This window comes from Solanum lycopersicum, chromosome 7, assembly GCF_036512215.1.
Source record: "Solanum lycopersicum chromosome 7, SLM_r2.1".
Taxonomy (NCBI): domain Eukaryota; kingdom Viridiplantae; phylum Streptophyta; class Magnoliopsida; order Solanales; family Solanaceae; genus Solanum; species Solanum lycopersicum.
The window spans coordinates 60,555,530-60,573,684 of NC_090806.1; the positions used below are offsets into that span (position 1 = coordinate 60,555,530).

The following is an 18,155-nucleotide window of genomic DNA, read 5'->3' on the forward strand; positions in this document are numbered from 1 at the left end:
GTATCATGCTTTTGAAGTAGAAGGAAATTTTTTTTACCATGTGGATTAATTTATGAGCTATGAATTCAGAAAGCTGCTTATTTTGGAATGGGTGAAGACTTGATCTGGTTATGGGTTACTAAGGCTAGCTTACAATTTTAGCATTTTATGCACTTCAATAGAATTAACTTCGTGGTGTAGGGTAATTCTCACCTTATAAGTTAGCTTGTACCGTTGAGTTAGACCCAAAGTTCATTTTCTTAATATGCTACTTTCCAATTTTTGGATATCCAATGTTGGGCCACCATTTTGTTTTTTTGTTGTCCGCACTTGTCCAACCTTGAGTGTGCAGGAGGGAGGGGGATTTAAGTGAGTGTCCTACATTGATTGAGAGAATGAGTTGTTGTTTACTGTTGTTGTATATTGTTGTACTGATGGCACATCATTGCCCTTTTATGCAACTTCATTGTAAATCAATTGACTACTCCTAAATGACTAAATCTCCAGTAAGAGCCCAAATAATAATAATATAATAACCATGTATAATTAGGACAAAGTTTTGAATGGAACCATAGAGCAGTTTGATTTTAGTACTCCAATGCTGTTCCAGCATTCTCTCTCTCATGAACACAAGTTGCATACTTTTTAACCATTAAAACGATTTGCTTACACTTAATGAATCTTAGATTGTACCATCTCAATCACGTCTCTTCAAAGATGTTCTGAATCTTGATTCTGTATTTCAGGCGTGAGGAAGGAACGGGCTGCAGTGGGTGCTGTCTTATTCTTGTTGGCTTTTCTCTACGATTTTTGGCGCTTGGGCATTCTGTGGCTTAGTATTGATGACAAGCCAGAAAAATGACTTGAAGCAAGGGTGGCCAAGAAGTTACCTTCTAGCGGTAGGAAGGAGCAGCATACTGTAAACTAATGGCCATAAACCCATGATATACTAAAGTCCCACTAGCACTTCATTCATACGGAATCCATCATCTCCGTTCAAATTAAGGAGCTTTTTTAAGAAATACAAGTCTGTCAACTGCAATCACAAGGACTAAGAATAAACACAATACAAAGTGGAGAGTTTCAAAGAGAGAAGCAAATAAGCATCATGTTCTTAAAGGCGTACAAGCGTTTCTGTCATAATTTGTTATTTCAATCACTTGTGAGCACACTCAAGAACTATTTGCTTGCAATTGCCTCTTAAATGCTTTGAACCACAATCCATAATAACACATTCATTCAGTATAATCCCAAAAATGAGGTCTGGGGAGGATAGTGTGTTCATAGCTTTATTCCTACCTTGTGAAAGTAGGGATAATAGTTCCAATAGACCATCGGCTCAAATAAAACATTAGAAAAAATAACTACGTAAACTAAGATAGTAGCATAACAATACTGAAAATGGAACTAGACAATGCCAAAAAACTAAAGAAGATGACTTTAAGCTGGAAGAAACCATAAAAAGAGAATATTCAGAAGCAAAATTATGATATGTTACCGGGGTCTGGTTAGGAGCAAAGAAGAAAACATAGTACATGAGTCCAGACCACAAACCAAACAATACAAACGACGTCGTCCAATTCCATTGGTCACCATTTCCTCCATTATTTTTTTAAACAATAAATCAAAGTTGAGATATTTTTGACCCTTTTCCTTTAAGAAATAGCCAAAATAGCTTTCAAAAAGCACGACATGACAAATAAAAGTTAATAGAAAGTGCACTTTTTTACCTTACTTGCATGACATGAATAAAATATTTGCCATGTTGGACTGCCTACTGGAAGGTCATGTCAGCACATATGGTAAAAATATCATTTTAAGGTCTTTGTGGTCCAACAAGGGTAGTTTTAATTAGGGGCGGAGCTACTGTATCAAAAGGGAGTTCGAACCAAACAATTGACTTTTTCGCCCTCATGTTGAAATATGAAATAAAAAATAGATATATTTCCTGCAAACTCACAATCAAATTGCAGCGGATGGCCTAGTGGTTCTTGTGCACCCAACAATTTCCTTTTGCCGTGGGTTCGAACCTTGATGTGGGCACAGGACACTTTGTTTTTTAAATTAATTTTTCTATCTTAAAGATTAAAATATTTTATACAAATAAGAAATCCCTTAAAAGAAAAAATGGAAAAATAGTTCTATCTTAATGATTAAAATATTTTATACAAATAAGAAAATTCATTAAAAGAAAAAATAAAAAAATAGTGGTTATCACTTGTGTCCTACTCTGAATTAAAAACTTTTCAGCAAAATTTATTTTCAAATGTTAGGTTTTAACTTTTATTTTTGATTTAATTGTTATCCGATCTCTGCCCTCTGATATGTATTTTGTACTCGTGTCACTTCTTTTTTCATTTTTTTCCTTATTTGTTTGCTTTATCCTATATAATTATTTATTCAAAATTAGAATTTTAATTTTTAATTCTCGTTTATTCCGCAAATTGATAATTGATTATGTTAAAATAAATGTTGTTTGCTTTTCAAATCTAGGTGATAATAAATGTGATAAAATATATGTTTTAGGTGCTAAAATTTTAATGGTGAATTTAATAATTTTAATCCCACTTATAAAAATATTGAAGATTATGGTAAAAGTGTTGAGAATTTTACATTAAAAATTATTTACATTTTATAAATGATATTTTAATTTTTTTAAATTAAATTACTCAGATCTTCATGTTATTAAATTATGTTTTACAATAAGAATATTTAAGATAATGTTTTCAAATAGGACTAACATCTCCTTAACATAAGTTGTGATTTTTAAGATTCAAATAGTCTTTTTTTTAGTGAATTAAATACTTGCATATGTATTCATCTTTAGGTTAAAATCATTGTCCTTTTTATAATTTAGAACCCATAAGCCTAAAATTCTGGTTTCACCTTTGATTTTGATAACATAAACTAAGAGTATACGTGAGCTATTTTAAATAGTTCAAAGATAATTTTAATTCTTTTCTATTAAAAAAACAATGATTGACAAAATAAATTTACCAATTTAGTTCTGCTAATTATGATGTGCATGAGTTAATGAATTTTTATTATTTTTTTAAAAAATAATTAATTGTTGATACATTCTTTCAAGAAATTAATTGAAGATAATTTGTTGATATCATTCTTTTGCTTTTAAATTTTTTTCTTTAAAATTAGAAATTGTAAATGAAAAACTCATTAAGAAAAGAATCATTTTGAGATTGAAGTACTCGATTAAAAATAAAAATAAAAATAAATGCCTATCTATATATTTTATTAATTTTTAATTCATCACGAATATAAATTATATAACAATTTAAAAATTAAAATTTTATTAATTATTTAAATTTTATTCATATAATTTAAAATAAAACAAAAAAAAATAGATATTAAATTCGTATTAGCACTAGATACTTGTGTCTAATTTTTTCGTTTTTTCAAAGGAGACGAATAATTCAAAGAGAGAGAAGCTTATCTTCTAGATGAGGAACCTAAAATGACAAATTCAAACTGCGCTTATATTAATTCCTATAACAGACAATAGAGGTGTGTGCCAAAATGACATAATGAAGGGCCATGTGCACCAACTTATTTGCTCAAAATAAATTCAATTATTTTTAAAAATAACTAATAAATATAAAAAATAATAACATAAAAAATAACTTAAAAGTCATTTTAAATTTGACTTTTTATTTTTAACTTAAAAGTTACTCATTTTTTAAGTCAGTTCAAATAGTACGGATTTAATTAAATTCAGTAAGAAGAAAATAGTATATTAACCAACAATTTAATTTTTAACTTTTCAATTGTCTAAAGACATAAATCTATAATTATAGCTTTGCCTCTGAGTTTATAGGTATTTTGTCTAAAAATGTTTGTTGCATTTTCTTTTACATGTCTTCGGATTAATGATATTAATAAGGAGGATTTTTAGTTATGTTTTCTTATTTATATTATAAGATAGAATATTTAATATTTATGAGTTATAATTAATTTGTTTTTAATTAAAGAAAATTATTATTATTAAAAATAAAATGAAAGATAGTAATAAATTTTGTTTTGAATTTTTAAAATGACGAGTATTACTAATAGGAATAAGTATTTTGAAATATAAATATCAGTTAAATTGACACAATTTCCAAGTTTACTTCATTAAATTTGAGGTTCTCTCACGTTACTTTCTCACTTTAATCAAAGGTTCTCCTTTATTTTTATAATTATTTTTATTAATAATTAATAGTAATAAATTGACATGAATTTCTAATTTAACTCTATTAAATTCAAAGCCTCTCTCACTTTATTCAAAGATTCTCTTTTATTTTTTTAAAAAATATAATTTATACTAATAGTTTATGAAAGAATTATTCTTCTAAAATAAAAGCACTATGTTTTCTTGTCAAAGATTTGCTTTACGAAAGCAAAAACTTTTGCGCTAATTGCCCTCTAACTATCCTTAAATGAACATTACACCACATACTTTCCCTAATTACACTTTCCTCTTTCAGCTATCAATTGAATTGTAATTTATTTTATTTTGACACAAATTTAAAATTAAAATTTTATATTAAATTAATTATTTTTTTGTCTCGATATATGTGAAGATGCTTGATTAAGTATATACAATTTCAAAATGATTAAAAACTTGTGCTAATCTAAAATAAATCATAATTATGATTACGTGGTTATCTTATATTTAGAAAATTTAAAGTTATATTGTTACAAAATGATAGATAAAAAAACTATCATCTTTTGGGATTATCTAAAAATAAGTAAGGCAATGAATCGGGAAGAATATAGGGCGCGGCGAATTTAAAACTGTGTAGAGCAAAACGTTTTTGAATTTTAGTGAGCAACAAGCGAGATGAAAAGAATGACTAAAGTCAATCATCAGAGAATAACTATTGACAGCTTCACATTCTAATAAAAAATTGTGGTTTTTTCTAAAAAAATAAACTCGTAATGACACTTATTATCATAATTATTTTAAAAAAAGTGTTTCCACTTACTAAAATATATTTTATTTGACTAAAAAATCATTCTTCATATACCTCAGCTCCGAAAATAGAAATGGTTCGTTTTCTTTCTATACGCAATTCAAGATTTCGTTTGTGTTCATGTTTATCAAATGTTTCTATTTTCCAACATGATTCATGCATTTCGTCACAAATAAATACTCTTTAGGTTTGAAAAAATGTGATATAATTTGACGTAATGAGAGAGTCAAAAAAATTAAATAGTACATCCAAAATGGTTGAACAATATTCATTGTTATGGGGTTGAATTTGTAAGTAGAGAAAACTTATGGGGGCCTTATACAGCAAATACTGGAAACAGTTTCTTCAAGTTGCAATCTACAGCATATATAAAATTCAATGCTGAATTTTTTTTTATCTTTTTCTGTAAAGTTACTCGTAAACTTTCCCAGCACCATTACAGAGCGGGAAAGTGAACATTCTTCATCGATAACCTTCCCTTAAGGCAAAGGTAATCTCTCCGTCAATTTCAATTTCAGTATCTTCAACGATGAATTGATAGCTTTGATCTAGATCGCACGTATGTATGTGTATTCCGTTTTCCAATAATATACTGATTTTGAGCTCTGCAATTTGGTGATTATGATCGTTTTAGTGTATTGATTTCTGCGTCTGCAACTTTTGAACTGCTTATTTTCACAAGTAGTGATAATTTGTTTCTTGTGCCTTTTTTGTATATGTGTGATTGGATTTAAGTTTTATACACGGACTGTGTAAAGTTTTTTTTTTACAGTATTAGACGATTTCTTTGTATTTGTATTTGTTTTCTAATATGCTGATTTTGAGCTTTGCAATTTAGTGATTATGCTCATTTTAGTGAATTGATGTCTGCACCTGGAGCTTTTGAGATGTTTAATTTCACAAGTAATGATCTGTTTCTTGTTCCTTTTTTGTTTGAGTGGATTTAAGTTGTATACATGGATATTCTAGAGATTATCATGTCGGCTAGTCTTGCTTATGGAGTACAGTATTAGACAATTTTTCTTTGTATTGAACTGTTACATGATCTAGTAAAGTAAAAAAAGATCTTCATATTTTTCTGTGTATAATGCTACCATGTTCAGGTGTTTTGTTCTTCATGTTACTGGGTTAGAATTGAGAAAACTTCAATATTCCCCTGTGATTTATTTTTCGTTTGACTACGTAGTATTTTTGGGATTCTTAATGGTGAAATATTCAGGGATAGTGCAGAAGTTTGAGGGACTATTCAGTGTACTGGGTGGTTGAATTCAGGCAGGCAATGGTGTTTGGACTTCTCATCTTCAAACCTGTCTTTGTTGTTTCCTAGAAACTGAAAAGTGTAGCATGTACATGATTTGTAGCTAATGACATCCAGAGGGTTAAGATTAATGAGTTAGAGGGTGAGGATTCTGTGTAGTGACACTAAGTTTTGGGCCAATATTTTTGGAGTTCCCTGAATTTGTGAATCTACATTTTTGCATTTCTAGTACTCCTGCTGATTATATAATATGCGACTTTTTTCTAGCATCTACGTGTTCAAGTCTTTGGCCATTCCTTTGATGTATACTCTAGGGCAAAGGATGTCATATAAATTCCATTTCTGAGCTTAGGTCCAGGGGCAGGCCATTTTGCTCTTTTGTTGGCTGGATGCCGTGTTTACATATCCTATGATGTACCGTTGTATTCAGATTAAAGTCAATGTTACTGATCTATGTATAATACGTTAGGTATCTGCTTGTTCTTTTTAATAGGTCATTGCAGAAACATAAAATTGTGCGATATATAAGATGGAAGATTCCGAGGGAAGTAATCCATATATGAGTATACTGAAGAGACTGGCCAGCTATGATTATATTTCCAAAAATTATGGGTCATCTGGGATTGCTGGTGCATTTTTTATTGCCATTATTATACCAACATTCCTCTCCATATTACTTATGGGGAAGAAGAAGGCAAAACAAAGAGGTGTTCCGGTTCAAGTTGGCGGTGAGCCAGGTCTTGCAATGCGCAATGCTAAATCAGCCAGATTAGTTGAAGTTCCCTGGGAAGGGGCTACAACTGTAGCAGCTCTATTTGAGCAGTCTTGTAAAAAACATTCCTCTTATCGCTGTCTTGGATCTAGAAAGCTAGTTAGCAGGGACTTTGTTACTGCAAGTGATGGAAGGAAGTTTGAGAAACTTCACTTGGGGGAGTATCAGTGGGAGTCTTATGGACAAGTATTTGATCGCACTTGCAACTTTGCCTCTGGTCTTATTAGTTTGGGTCATGATGTGGACACTCGTGCTGCTATCTTCGCAGAATCTCGTGCGGAGTGGCTCATTGCCTTTCAGGTATTCAAGCTATATACTAAAACAGTTCCTTAATCTGTGTTGCTAATTATTGTGAGATACAACAGTTAGCATGATGAAATTATTGTATTCAGGGATGTTTCCGGCAGAATATTACCGTTGTTACCATTTATGCTTCTTTGGGTGATGATGCACTTATCTATTCACTCAATGAGGTGAGTCAGTTTTAGTATTTGCTCTTATGTATGCATTTTTTCTTTGCTATTTGAGACATCATATGATGCAATGAATTAATTCACTCTTGACCATTGACAGACTCAAGTATCTACATTAATATGTGATGCCAAGCAACTGAAAAAAGTGGCTTCTGTTAGTTCGAGCCTGAAAACCATCAAGAATGTCATCTATTTCGAGGATGACGAGACGGCAACAGATTCCACAAATATTGACAGCTGGAGGGTGTCGTCTTTCTCAGAAGTTGAAAAGCTGGGTAGAAATAGTCCTATTCAGGCAAGATTGCCTGTCAAAGAAGATATTGCTGTGATCATGTATACAAGTGGCAGTACAGGCTTGCCTAAGGTTTGAACCCTACTTTCTATTGATCGATTTCTCTTGATGTACTGGAATCCAATATAAAATTATAACCATGGTATTTCTCATATACTATAGCTTCCCAAGTGGCCCACACTTCTTGGTTATTAAGGGTTATGCTACCTGAAGCTGATGCCACTTGGAATTGTCGAATGCATTAAGATTTGGTTATCAGAGCATTGATAATTTGTAAATTCAAAAAAGTTATCCAGCATGAGATGTCATTCCAAGATACAAAAAGAAAGAAAAATGAGCATTTCAGCTTTGGCATAGTGCCACTTAAACACACAGCGTATCCTTCAGTGATGCTTGTTCTTTTGGTTTAAACCAACTGAATAATTGTGTATTTATTCCTATATATCTATTGGGATAGGAGTACTGCTCTAACTCGTCATTAATTTCTTTTGTCTATGTTCTATAGGGTGTTATGATAACTCATGGCAACATTGTAGCCACTGCAGCTGCTGTGATGACTGTGATTCCAAAACTTGGAACCAGTGATGTCTATTTGGCTTACCTTCCTTTAGCTCACGTTTTTGAGTTGGCTGCTGAGGTAACAACTTAGGAGAGTAACTTTTATTTGTTTCATTCGTATTTTACCTAGCGAATGATTATTCTAGTTCTAAGTGATTGTGGTTTTGCAGACTGTAATGCTGACTGCAGGTGCTTGTATTGGTTATGGCTCAGCCCTCACATTGACGGACACATCTAACAAAGTCATGAAGGGGACCAAGGGAGATGCTACAGTTTTAAAACCTACTTTAATGGCTGCAGTTCCAGCCATTCTAGATCGTGTTCGGGATGGTGTTATGAAGAAGGTTCCACAGACATTTCAGTTTTAAGATCCCAATGGGAAGAGCATACTTAGTTTGAGAACAAGACTCCAAAAGATTCAATGGGACTAACTGTTGTTTATATCTTTCGTGACGCTAGGTTGAGGAGAAGGCAGGTTCTGCCAAGAAACTTTTCCACATCGCCTTTAACCGTCGATTGGCTGCTATGGAAGGTAGCTGGTTTGGAGCTTGGGGTCTAGAGAAACAATTGTGGGATATCATTATATTCAAAAAGGTGAGGGCTGTGCTTGGAGGAGATATCCGTTTCATGCTTTGCGGTGGTGCTCCTCTATCAGGGGATACTCAAAGATTTATCAACATTTGTATGGGGTAATTCTTCTCACTCCTGTTGATGGTCTTTATCCAATCTGTTTATTCCTAATGAAGATAAATTTGGTTTCTTTTTTTTTCAATATCTGCTCCTAGTATGGCCTGCTTATGGTTAAGCTTCAAATTTGACAAATACAATATTTGATGTAAATATTTTTGTGACAACTTGCTGTAGAGCTCCAATTGGTCAAGGGTATGGTTTGACAGAGACATTTGCTGGAGCTGCTTTTTCTGAGTGGGATGATCCTTCTGTCGGGCGTGTTGGTCCACCTCTTCCTTGTTGCTACATAAAGGTATGGTCACTTTGTGGTAACAAAAGGTAACATTTGAGAAATGGATAGCCTGGTTTGGATAAAGTGTTTATATCAACTGCGATAATTCATTTATGAAACTATATTAGCTAGTTGTTCTGAATAGATATAAACTTGGGAAGTCTTTACAAAAGTTGAATATTTCACATCAACTTTGTCTGTCAGTTTCTACCTTTCCATTCCCTTTATATTTTCGACAATACTATGATTTCCCAAGGTTTTTGTAGAAACTGTACTTTTGATCTTGCTAATATCATCTTCTGTTGTATGCCATGGGAATGTGAGGATAATTTCATCAATCTTTGTCAAGGTTTTGGGCAATGTTCACGTCCTTCAATTCTAAATCAAGAAGTTATCTGTTGTCTGTGGAAAAGAGAAAAATTAAACACGTAACTGCAAATAATCCATGCACTAAAGTTAATGGATCAGAGATGTGCAGGAAGATATTTCTGTTTATTAATCATCTTCTGTTGTATGCCATGAGAATGTGAGGATAATTTCATCAATCTTTGTCAAGGTTTTGGGCAACGTACATATCCATTTATTCTAAATTTAGAAGTTATCAATGGTCTGAGGAAAGGATAAACAATAAACACGGGACTGCAGATAATCCATGCAGTGAAGTTAATGTATCAAAGATGTGCAGGAAAATATTCTGTTTATCAACCTCCTTTTTAAATTTTCTTCTTTCACAACTTATGGTTTCTCTGAGGAACATCAAATCCCAACAAGGAAAAGGCAAGACAATAGGGGAAAATCAGAGAAACTAAATAGGACATTTCAGTTGCAGCCTCTCATACACCAAATTATTCATGTTTCTATAAATCTCTCCACCAGGGCAGTATGCACCACCACACATCTTCCACTTTAGTGGTCCCAATTGTCAACTCTGCATAGAGCCGTCCTTTCAACCACTTACTCCAAAATCCTTTTCCCCAGTCCCTTTATCGGAAATTTTGAAATGAATTAATTTCATTGCCTTCAGATCATTTTCCTCGGCTACCTTCAGTGCCTTCAACATACTGCCATCTTTCCTGAGACGTACGACTAACTCACATGATACTGAATAAATTATCTATTTACTATTTGTTGTCCTGTTCTAATGTATATGACAGTCTTCTTATTTTGAACTGTCCAAAACCACTGATCGGATTTCACTAATAAATGTTATTGATACTACTTTCACAAACTTCACAATTAAATTAGATTTAAAATCCATCAACCTAACTTCTCAACCATTACTTTGATATTTTTGGTTACTGTTCTACAAAGGCACGGACCCCAACTTATTTGGGATTCAGGCATATTCTTATACAAAAATCAAATAATATCTTGACTTGTTAGACTGTTTAAAGGCATATACTTCAATGCCTATTTGATCTGATGTTGAATTTTTGTCCTTTCACCGTTACAGTTTATGAGATCAGTTATTATTTTCATGAGTTCCTCTGGAGTTTTTCCTTTAAATAATTGTCAAATTTCAAATGTAGACAGACTGCATATTTTCTTATCTGGAGACTTCACCTAGGTTCAATTAAACAGTACAACAAGAGGAAATGATAGTGGCTGTTCCTGTTTCTTTCTTTTCTTCTTTGACACTGGTTAACTTGCTAAATCCTGAGTTTCATGGTTTTGTGGTAGTGAATGCGGGTTCTTACTCAAAGCCTTGTGTCAAACCATGCAGCTTATTACTTGGGAAGAAGGAGGTTACAGAATAGTTGATAAGCCTATGCCTCGGGGAGAAGTAGTTGTTGGTGGATGCAGCATAACTGCTGGTTACTTCAACAATGAGGAAAAAACTAATGAGGTTTATAAGGTAGTGCTGTCTTATGAGCTTTAGCTCTTGCAAAACGAGGAATTTTGTATATTGACAATAATTTATTCTGCTATTATCTCTGATAGGTTGATGAGACAGGCATGCGCTGGTTCTACACTGGTGACATTGGAAGGTTTCATCCTGATGGGTGCATTGAAATTATTGATAGAAAGAAGGATATTGTTAAGCTTCAGCACGGGGAGTATATCTCACTTGGAAAGGTATCACAATTTCTTTCTTACCTGGAATCTGATGTTTTACCTAGCAGTATAACTAATCCTAGTAGATTGACCATTTGCTAGTATAACCACTTAAGAAAAAGTATGAACTACACCTTGTAGATTCACCTCGATTTAGAAATTTGGTCACTTTTGTTTTGGTCATGAAGCCCTTACAAAGTGGTGATAAACATTTTTATATCATATTACAGGGGCTTTTCTTTTTCTGTTATTTTGGGCTCTTATATGATTTTTTATTTTCTTCCTGTTTTATCCTATCTATTTTTCATACTTAGGCTTGACTTTGGGAAATAACTTGGTAAATTGATGCTCAATGCACAGGTTGAGGCAGCACTTCTATCAAGCAATTACGTGGAGAGCATCATGGTGTACGCAGACCCCTTCCATAATTATTGTGTAGCTTTAGTTGTCCCTTCACGCCCGGTGCTTGAGAAATGGGCCCAAGAAAATGGCATCCAGCACAAAGATTTTTCCGAACTGTGTGACAAAGTAGAATCAGTCAATGAGATCAAGCAATCACTTTCAAAGGTTTGTTTCTTTTCAGCAAGTGTTATTAATTTATAATCATGTCCATGTATTAATTTGGCAAAACTAGTGGCCTTGCTTTTATTCTAAAGGTTGTGGTACAGAGGATAAATGAATGCTACCGTGACTGTGGGTAAAGGAAGATGATGGCATAGTTGAGCAAAGTTAAAAATAGTAAAAGATAAACATGAAAACATTTCCTCCTCCAAGTTTTGGTGTAATATAGAAGGCCTTTCCCAATCCCTCCATGACAAAAGGGGGTGAATAGTAATGTAAATCAATTGCTTAATTTAACAGGAAACACAAAAGACCAAAAATTTTGACGTCGGATGCCTTGTGCACAGGGCATCCCTTTTTACAAATGAGCGTAAATGCTAAAAAGAATAGCAGAACTGGAAGAAAATCCAAGAAAATAAGCAAAAGTCAATAGCAAGAACATAGAAAAGCGAAAAAAATGAAAAGAATTTTTAACTGAAAGAAAAATACCAACCGACCTTTAGCTCCTCTCAATTGCATACTATCTTCCTGTAATCAACCCCAAAGTCATGGAGCCTGTCACAGTTGTCCACCTTGCCTTCCCCTCTATGATAAATTGCCTTCTGGTGGACTGTTTCATATCCTTCCCCAGCCCAAGGCTCTTCTTAGCTACTTGACTTTCATTTTGTTCTTCTGGGTAGGCGAGTAATGACCTTGACTGTCTTGTTGCAGCTGTATGGATGCCTCTTCTCATCATCTTAAAACCTCTATTCCATTTAGCTGCACGACTTCCTCTCATACACAAACAACGCTGCACTTATTGGCAGCACTGTGGTCGACTCCATATGCAGTGCCATTAACTTCTAGAAGTTGCTTTTATCCACCACAATCTCGTGACATGATCACTTCACACACCAATTTGACCTGGCTAACAGCCATTAACACCACATTTGCTTTTATTAATCTTGAATTTTGTTGAAAGGTTTATTTTGGCTTAATACATTGTCAGCCTCTTAAAGTAAAGTTGCATGATAATCCGTTTAGACAGTTGAACTAGTTATGTTCCAATTAAACACCTCAACTCCTAATAAAATGTCCCAATTAGACACTTCCGGTTCAGAATTTGAAAAAACTTTTATATGTGCTTTCATTTGTCTATTAGGTAGTCAAGTTAACCACACAATATATGTCATATCCTTTAATTATACGCATCAACCTCCAGTAGGAAATGTCTGGGGTTTTACGGATTATTGAGGTAAATGACACACAAACATAATTTCAAAATTTAAACCAAAATTATCAAATTGAAACATTTTACTAGGAAATGAGGTGTTCAATTAGAACTTGTATTAGTTTGAGTGTCCAAGTGGAATATTCGGGCAAATTCAAAGAACTTGGTTATGCATTAACCCTTTAATTTTTGTTCTTTTCCTTTTAGCTGAGTTTTCTTTTAGTCTCTGTTTGTTTGCTTTTATTTCTCTGCATAGATTAGTTATCCATCCTATTAACTTTCTTCATGATTTTGTTTCCCTTTGACTTTCTGGAGTATTTGGATAGTGTAAGAATTTTAGAATAAAACTCTAGTGCTTGTTAAATGCTTATATCTTAGATGGTCTGCTGCTGGACAAATCAGTTAGAAGGTGGTTTAATTTTTCTGTGTTCTTTTTCCATTTTTCCATTTTAGTGCTGGAAAAGGGCAGGAGGCTCAATATAAGGTTGATGACCTCGTTTCCCCAGTCATATCCCCTCACCCACCCTTCTACTATCTTACCCTTGTTTGGTTGAGATGAAGTTTTAACTCGTTGATAGAACAATTATCCTTCTTGTTCCTAGAGAATATTCAAGGCTGTACACCATTTAAGAAGTTAAGGTCTCTCATTGGAGCCTCCTCTGCTGATCAATTAATGAAATCATATTTTTCTCCCGACAACTAGTGTACCTCTGTTCTCGTGTGCCAATATTATTTTCCTAGAATGTTGAAAAGTTTTGGTAATATACACGGCTGATTTTCAGGTAGCAAAAGCTGCTAGATTGGACAAGTTTGAGCTTCCTGCCAAGATCAAGTTAATACCAGAGTCTTGGACTCCTGAGTCTGGATTGGTAACTGCTGCTCTGAAATTGAAACGGGAACCTCTGAAGGCTCGATACAAGAATGAGTTAGAAAAGTTATATCAGTGAATCATACTTCCTTGCCGAGTAACACTTCATTTAGCAGCTTTATGTGCCTCTTGCCAGTTAATCATCTCAAGTTGTCCTGTTGAAGTTCAATTACACGTCTCCTTTTGCTGTTGCGTCAATGTTAAAGCAGTTGTATGCATCTTTCCATATGGTTGTCCTGGTTAAGCAGCGAGGTATAATAGATTTTGTTCTCGCCTCGCCAGCTTCAGTTATTCATCTTATTGAGCTTCACATATGGAGGTATACAGTCAGTGTCTTTGTTTGTTAATCATTTCTCAGACAGGTAAATAAAGTTATTTGATTGCTTTTTCTCTCTATTAATTTCTTAATGTAGCACCATCTAAAATCATTTTGATGAGTAACTTCTTAATTACTCTTTTTCCCTCTCTAGTTAAGTTTTATCGGTTAAACAAATAGATCACAAAATGTGCGCCTAGACTTGCTTTTCCTTGTTCATATCCCAACAATACTTGTCCCTGGAACAATGTATATTACGTGGGGATATTCTGAAAATGAGGAAGCTAAAGTACCAATGATAATTACTAATACACAAATCACCAAGTATACATAAAGATATATGAAAGAATCTCTAGTTATTACACTTGCCCATTACGAGGGTTGTGAAAATTGTCAACTATAGATGAAATTATAGTATACTTGAAATTGGAAATTATATGCATCGTGTGAAAATTAATATAAAGCAATAGCAGTATAATAGAATTAAGAAGAAAAGACGAGCAACAAGTTAGTAATTTCCACCATAAATGGTCTTCATTTCAACTGCTGATCTATGCTCTACAGAGCAGGTGATAACCTGAAAAAACAGTTTGTTGTTGTTTGTGCTCTTTACTGTACATTACAGACAGCAGAGTTTTCACCAGTCTGTAATATTTGCTCAATGTACCATGCTAGTAGAATCCTTGTGTAAGAAATCTGTATCATTTTTCCTCAGTCGAAGTTGGGCTTGATAAGGCTGGTACTGTTGGAAGAGATGGGCGTAGGAGAAGGTATAGTGCTGGACCCAAAAAAGGGATCACCGACAGCGGAAGAAGCCAAGATCCTTTGTCATACCTTGTGAGATATAACTGTGTTATTCATTAATTTTTTTTGCATAGGGTTGGGAATTACATTTCTATGAGCATGAGCTTACCACTTTCGAGCAGTCATATCATTGTAAATCCAGAAGGGTGCAAATGCCGATAGTAAACTGAAATCAATCGACGTCGCATGGACCTGCAGATAAATCAAGTATATGTCAGGTTTATGTAGGTCTAATACAAGGTATGCACAATTGACACAAACAGTTGTAGATTCTAATAAATGTTTTTGCCATAGTAGGGGTTAGTTATATTCTCGAATCAACTTTTAGCCAGATGAAGATTAACATAGGGTCTACACTAGTTATAAAAGGGCCACGAGTAGCTTAAAGGAGCAATCGACACACCAATGCATTAATGGCTCCCCTACGACTAACCAGTGTTAACTGCCTGCAACGGTATCCTTCCCCATTCCAATTATCTTTGCTTTTATTCCAGTGAAAAACTTGAACAAGAATCACCAACCTACTAGACAGAGAACAAGGGAAAGCCTCACTAAAAGATCCATCCACTTTCTGATAAGACTCCAAATTCAACTTCCTTTGTTAAATAGTGGGAGATTTATATTTCTTAGAACTATAATCAATCTTTCCAACCACTCCTCATCCCCACAGAAAAGAAAAATCGAGTGAAAAAATAGTAACTTTAGATTTTAAATCAACAAGCAGAACTCTAGTATAAGTTGAACTTTTTACTGAACTGATTTCTTTCACATCTGGTGAAATGTTGAAGCAATTCTCGTAGAGTGTGATAACCGCCTTCTGGACCAGTTAACTGATTGCTCTTTTAAATGTCACAAGCTTTACCAGTTTATGCAGGAAATTGAGGGTAGCACTATAATCTGATCATTACTCCAAAGACCAACAATACCAAATCGATACAATTACTAAATCTATAGTAACATGATAAAGAATGTTGCATCATATGTATGTACACATTGAAGGAGAAACTTACGAATCTGCTTTCTCTGAAGTATTGGTAAAATTCCTTCCAGACATCTCCACTCGATAAACCTGCATAAAATATTATCCCTAGCCCTGCAGCCATTGTGATCTGAAGTATCATTAGTTAGGAGAGATAAAAATACATCAACCATCAATTTTAAAACACTTCAGATCCATTTTCTGAAGTTCGTAACCTTCTGCTCTTGAGTATAAAGCATACAATACAGTACCATTTAGGCTGCCAGATTTCACTTGCCTTTTTGTTCTTACTTCCGATGTGATTTGGTTGTAAGAAGATTCTTAACATTCTTATATATAACAAAATTTAAGTCCCATATTCTTTGGCATGAGACGCATCGAGGGTTGGATATTCTTACTCTATTTCAGACATATCCCTCCATCCCAGTTATAAGGACATAGAGAAGTTACGTAGTTGTCAAATGAAAGAATTCCTTACCCCTGCTGTTAGCTTAGATTCAAGCAAATTCAAAGGTAACCTTTGAAGCTCAGTTTCTTCAACAGGTGGAGGTGGTGGTTTCCAGAGAGCAAAATAAGGAATGAGAACATATGCACCACCAAAGCATGAAAGTACAAGAAAAGGCCAAACAGGAATGCCGCCTTTTGAACTGCAGAAACAAAGGTTCAATATCAGATAACTGAATCTTTTGTCAGTTCAAACAAGAAAATTTGGACAATTTTGAACGAGGTATTATTCTAGAATGTTTGAATTGCACATAAGCACTTGATCATTCCAAGCAACTTAATGTCAAATTATAAATAGAGCCAAACTAGAAAAATTAAGAACTATACAACTGTTGTAGATCTTTAGTCTCCTCGGAGGAGAATGTGAGGTGACTTGTCATATTCTGTGGCTTAAGCCAGAAAAATGACTTGAAGCAAGGGTGGCCAAGAAGTTACCTTCTAGCAGTAGGAAGGAGCAGCATACTGTAAACTAATGGCCATAAACCCATGATATACCAAAGTCCCACTAGCACTTCATTCATACGGAATCCATCATCTCCTTTCAAATTAAGGAGCTTTTTTAAGAAATACACGTCTGTCAACTGCAATCACAAGGACTAAGAATAAACACAATACAAAGTGGAGAGTTTCAAAGAGAGAAGCAAATAAGCATCATGTTCTTAAAGGCGTACAAGCGTTTCTGTCATAATTTGTTATTTCAATCACTTGTGAGCACACTCAAGAACTATTTGCTTGCAATTGCCTCTTAAATGCTTTGAACAACAACAATAATAACACATTCATTCAGTATAATCCCAAAAATAAGGTCTGGGGAGGATGGTGTGTTCATAGCTTTATTTATCCCTACCTTGTGAAAGTAGGGATGATAGTTCCAATAGACCCTTGTCTCAAGTAAAACATTAGAAAACACAACTATGTAAGCTAAGATAGTAGCAGAACAATACTGAAAATGGAACTAGACAATGCCAAAAAAACTAAAGAAATTATAAAAAGAGAATATTCAGAAGCAAAATACGATATGGTACCGGGGTCTGGTTAGGAGCAAGGAAGAAAACATAGTACATGAGTCCAGACCACAAGCCAAACAGTACAAACGACGTCGTCCAATCCCATTGGTCTCCATTATTACTTCCACCACCAAGCTCATTCTCCTCTGTAGAACCAGCTAAATCTTTTTCCATAGATGGGTCTTGTTGATTTTGAAGATTTAACGAACTATGACATACATAAAGAAGACTACCCTTTACCCCAAATCGTGAGATTGAGTTTTTTAAAAATTGAGTCTTGGGTGGATTTTTCTTGATTTTGTCACAGTTTGCTAATGAAATTCTAGTAGCAACTTTCTGATTTCTAAGAAATAGTAAAGTAGAGAAATTTGAAGAGATGAGGCTGGAATTAGCTAACATGTTGAGATTACAAGAAAAATGTAGCAAAATCCAGCAATAAAGGACCAAGATAATGGACAATATCTCATCCCAGAAACGACGTCGTTTAGCAGGTATATAATTTGTATAAAATTTGTAGTATGAAAATGATTTCGTTTCATTTTTCGGTTTTATCATCATATACATTTAATCTTTTTTGTGTATAACTTT

General features: G+C 33.9%; 2 protein-coding genes across 3 annotated transcripts; one reads left to right on the forward strand and one right to left on the reverse strand.

Moving 5' to 3' along the window:
* Nucleotides 1-5,306: 5,306 nt before the first annotated feature.
* LOC101264646 (long chain acyl-CoA synthetase 8-like) lies at nt 5,307-14,409 on the forward strand. Of its 2 annotated transcripts, none has more exons than XM_004243540.5 (12): nt 5,307-5,439; nt 6,701-7,279; nt 7,372-7,452; nt 7,553-7,816; nt 8,250-8,381; nt 8,473-8,646; nt 8,762-8,991; nt 9,167-9,284; nt 10,987-11,118; nt 11,205-11,339; nt 11,679-11,885; nt 13,872-14,409. In XM_004243540.5, the coding sequence occupies exons 2-12, from the start codon at nt 6,737-6,739 to the stop codon at nt 14,034-14,036; spliced, it is 2,181 nt and encodes a 726-aa protein (XP_004243588.1). In that variant the 5' UTR covers nt 5,307-5,439; nt 6,701-6,736; the 3' UTR covers nt 14,037-14,409. The 2 variants fall into 2 exon arrangements, with proteins under 2 accessions (XP_004243588.1, XP_010323912.1); XM_010325610.4 differs by having other exon boundaries at nt 5,328-5,439; nt 6,677-7,279.
* Nucleotides 14,410-14,579: 170 nt separating this feature from the next.
* On the reverse strand, nt 14,580-17,995 carry LOC101264343 (uncharacterized). Its single transcript, XM_004243539.5, has 6 exons — nt 17,586-17,995; nt 16,996-17,141; nt 16,535-16,703; nt 16,088-16,186; nt 15,187-15,269; nt 14,580-15,107 (listed from the first exon to the last, which is right to left on the reverse strand). Exons 1-6 carry the CDS (start codon nt 17,964-17,966, stop codon nt 14,975-14,977), a joined length of 1,011 nt encoding a protein of 336 aa, XP_004243587.1. The 5' UTR covers nt 17,967-17,995; the 3' UTR covers nt 14,580-14,974.
* Nucleotides 17,996-18,155: the final 160 nt, after the last annotated feature.

What these genes read in the sequence shown, in the direction of transcription:
- LOC101264646 (XM_004243540.5), top strand. Translation starts at nt 6,737, where the DNA reads ATGGAAGATTCCGAGGGAAGTAATCCATATATGAGTATACTGAAGAGA. An exon ending in GGGATGGTGTTATGAAGAAG is followed by an intron (nt 8,647 to 8,761) that starts GTTCCACAGACA and finishes TCGTGACGCTAG; the next exon opens with GTTGAGGAGAAGGCAGGTTC. An exon ending in TCAAGCAATCACTTTCAAAG is followed by an intron (nt 11,886 to 13,871) that starts GTTTGTTTCTTT and finishes GCTGATTTTCAG; the next exon opens with GTAGCAAAAGCTGCTAGATT.
- LOC101264343 (XM_004243539.5), bottom strand. Translation starts at nt 17,966, where the DNA reads ATGTTAGCTAATTCCAGCCTCATCTCTTCAAATTTCTCTACTTTACTA. An exon ending in TTGCTCCTAACCAGACCCCG is followed by an intron (nt 17,142 to 17,585) that starts GTACCATATCGT and finishes TTGTGATTGCAG; the next exon opens with TTGACAGACGTGTATTTCTT. An exon ending in CTCCTTCCTACTGCTAGAAG is followed by an intron (nt 16,704 to 16,995) that starts GTAACTTCTTGG and finishes TTGTTTCTGCAG; the next exon opens with TTCAAAAGGCGGCATTCCTG.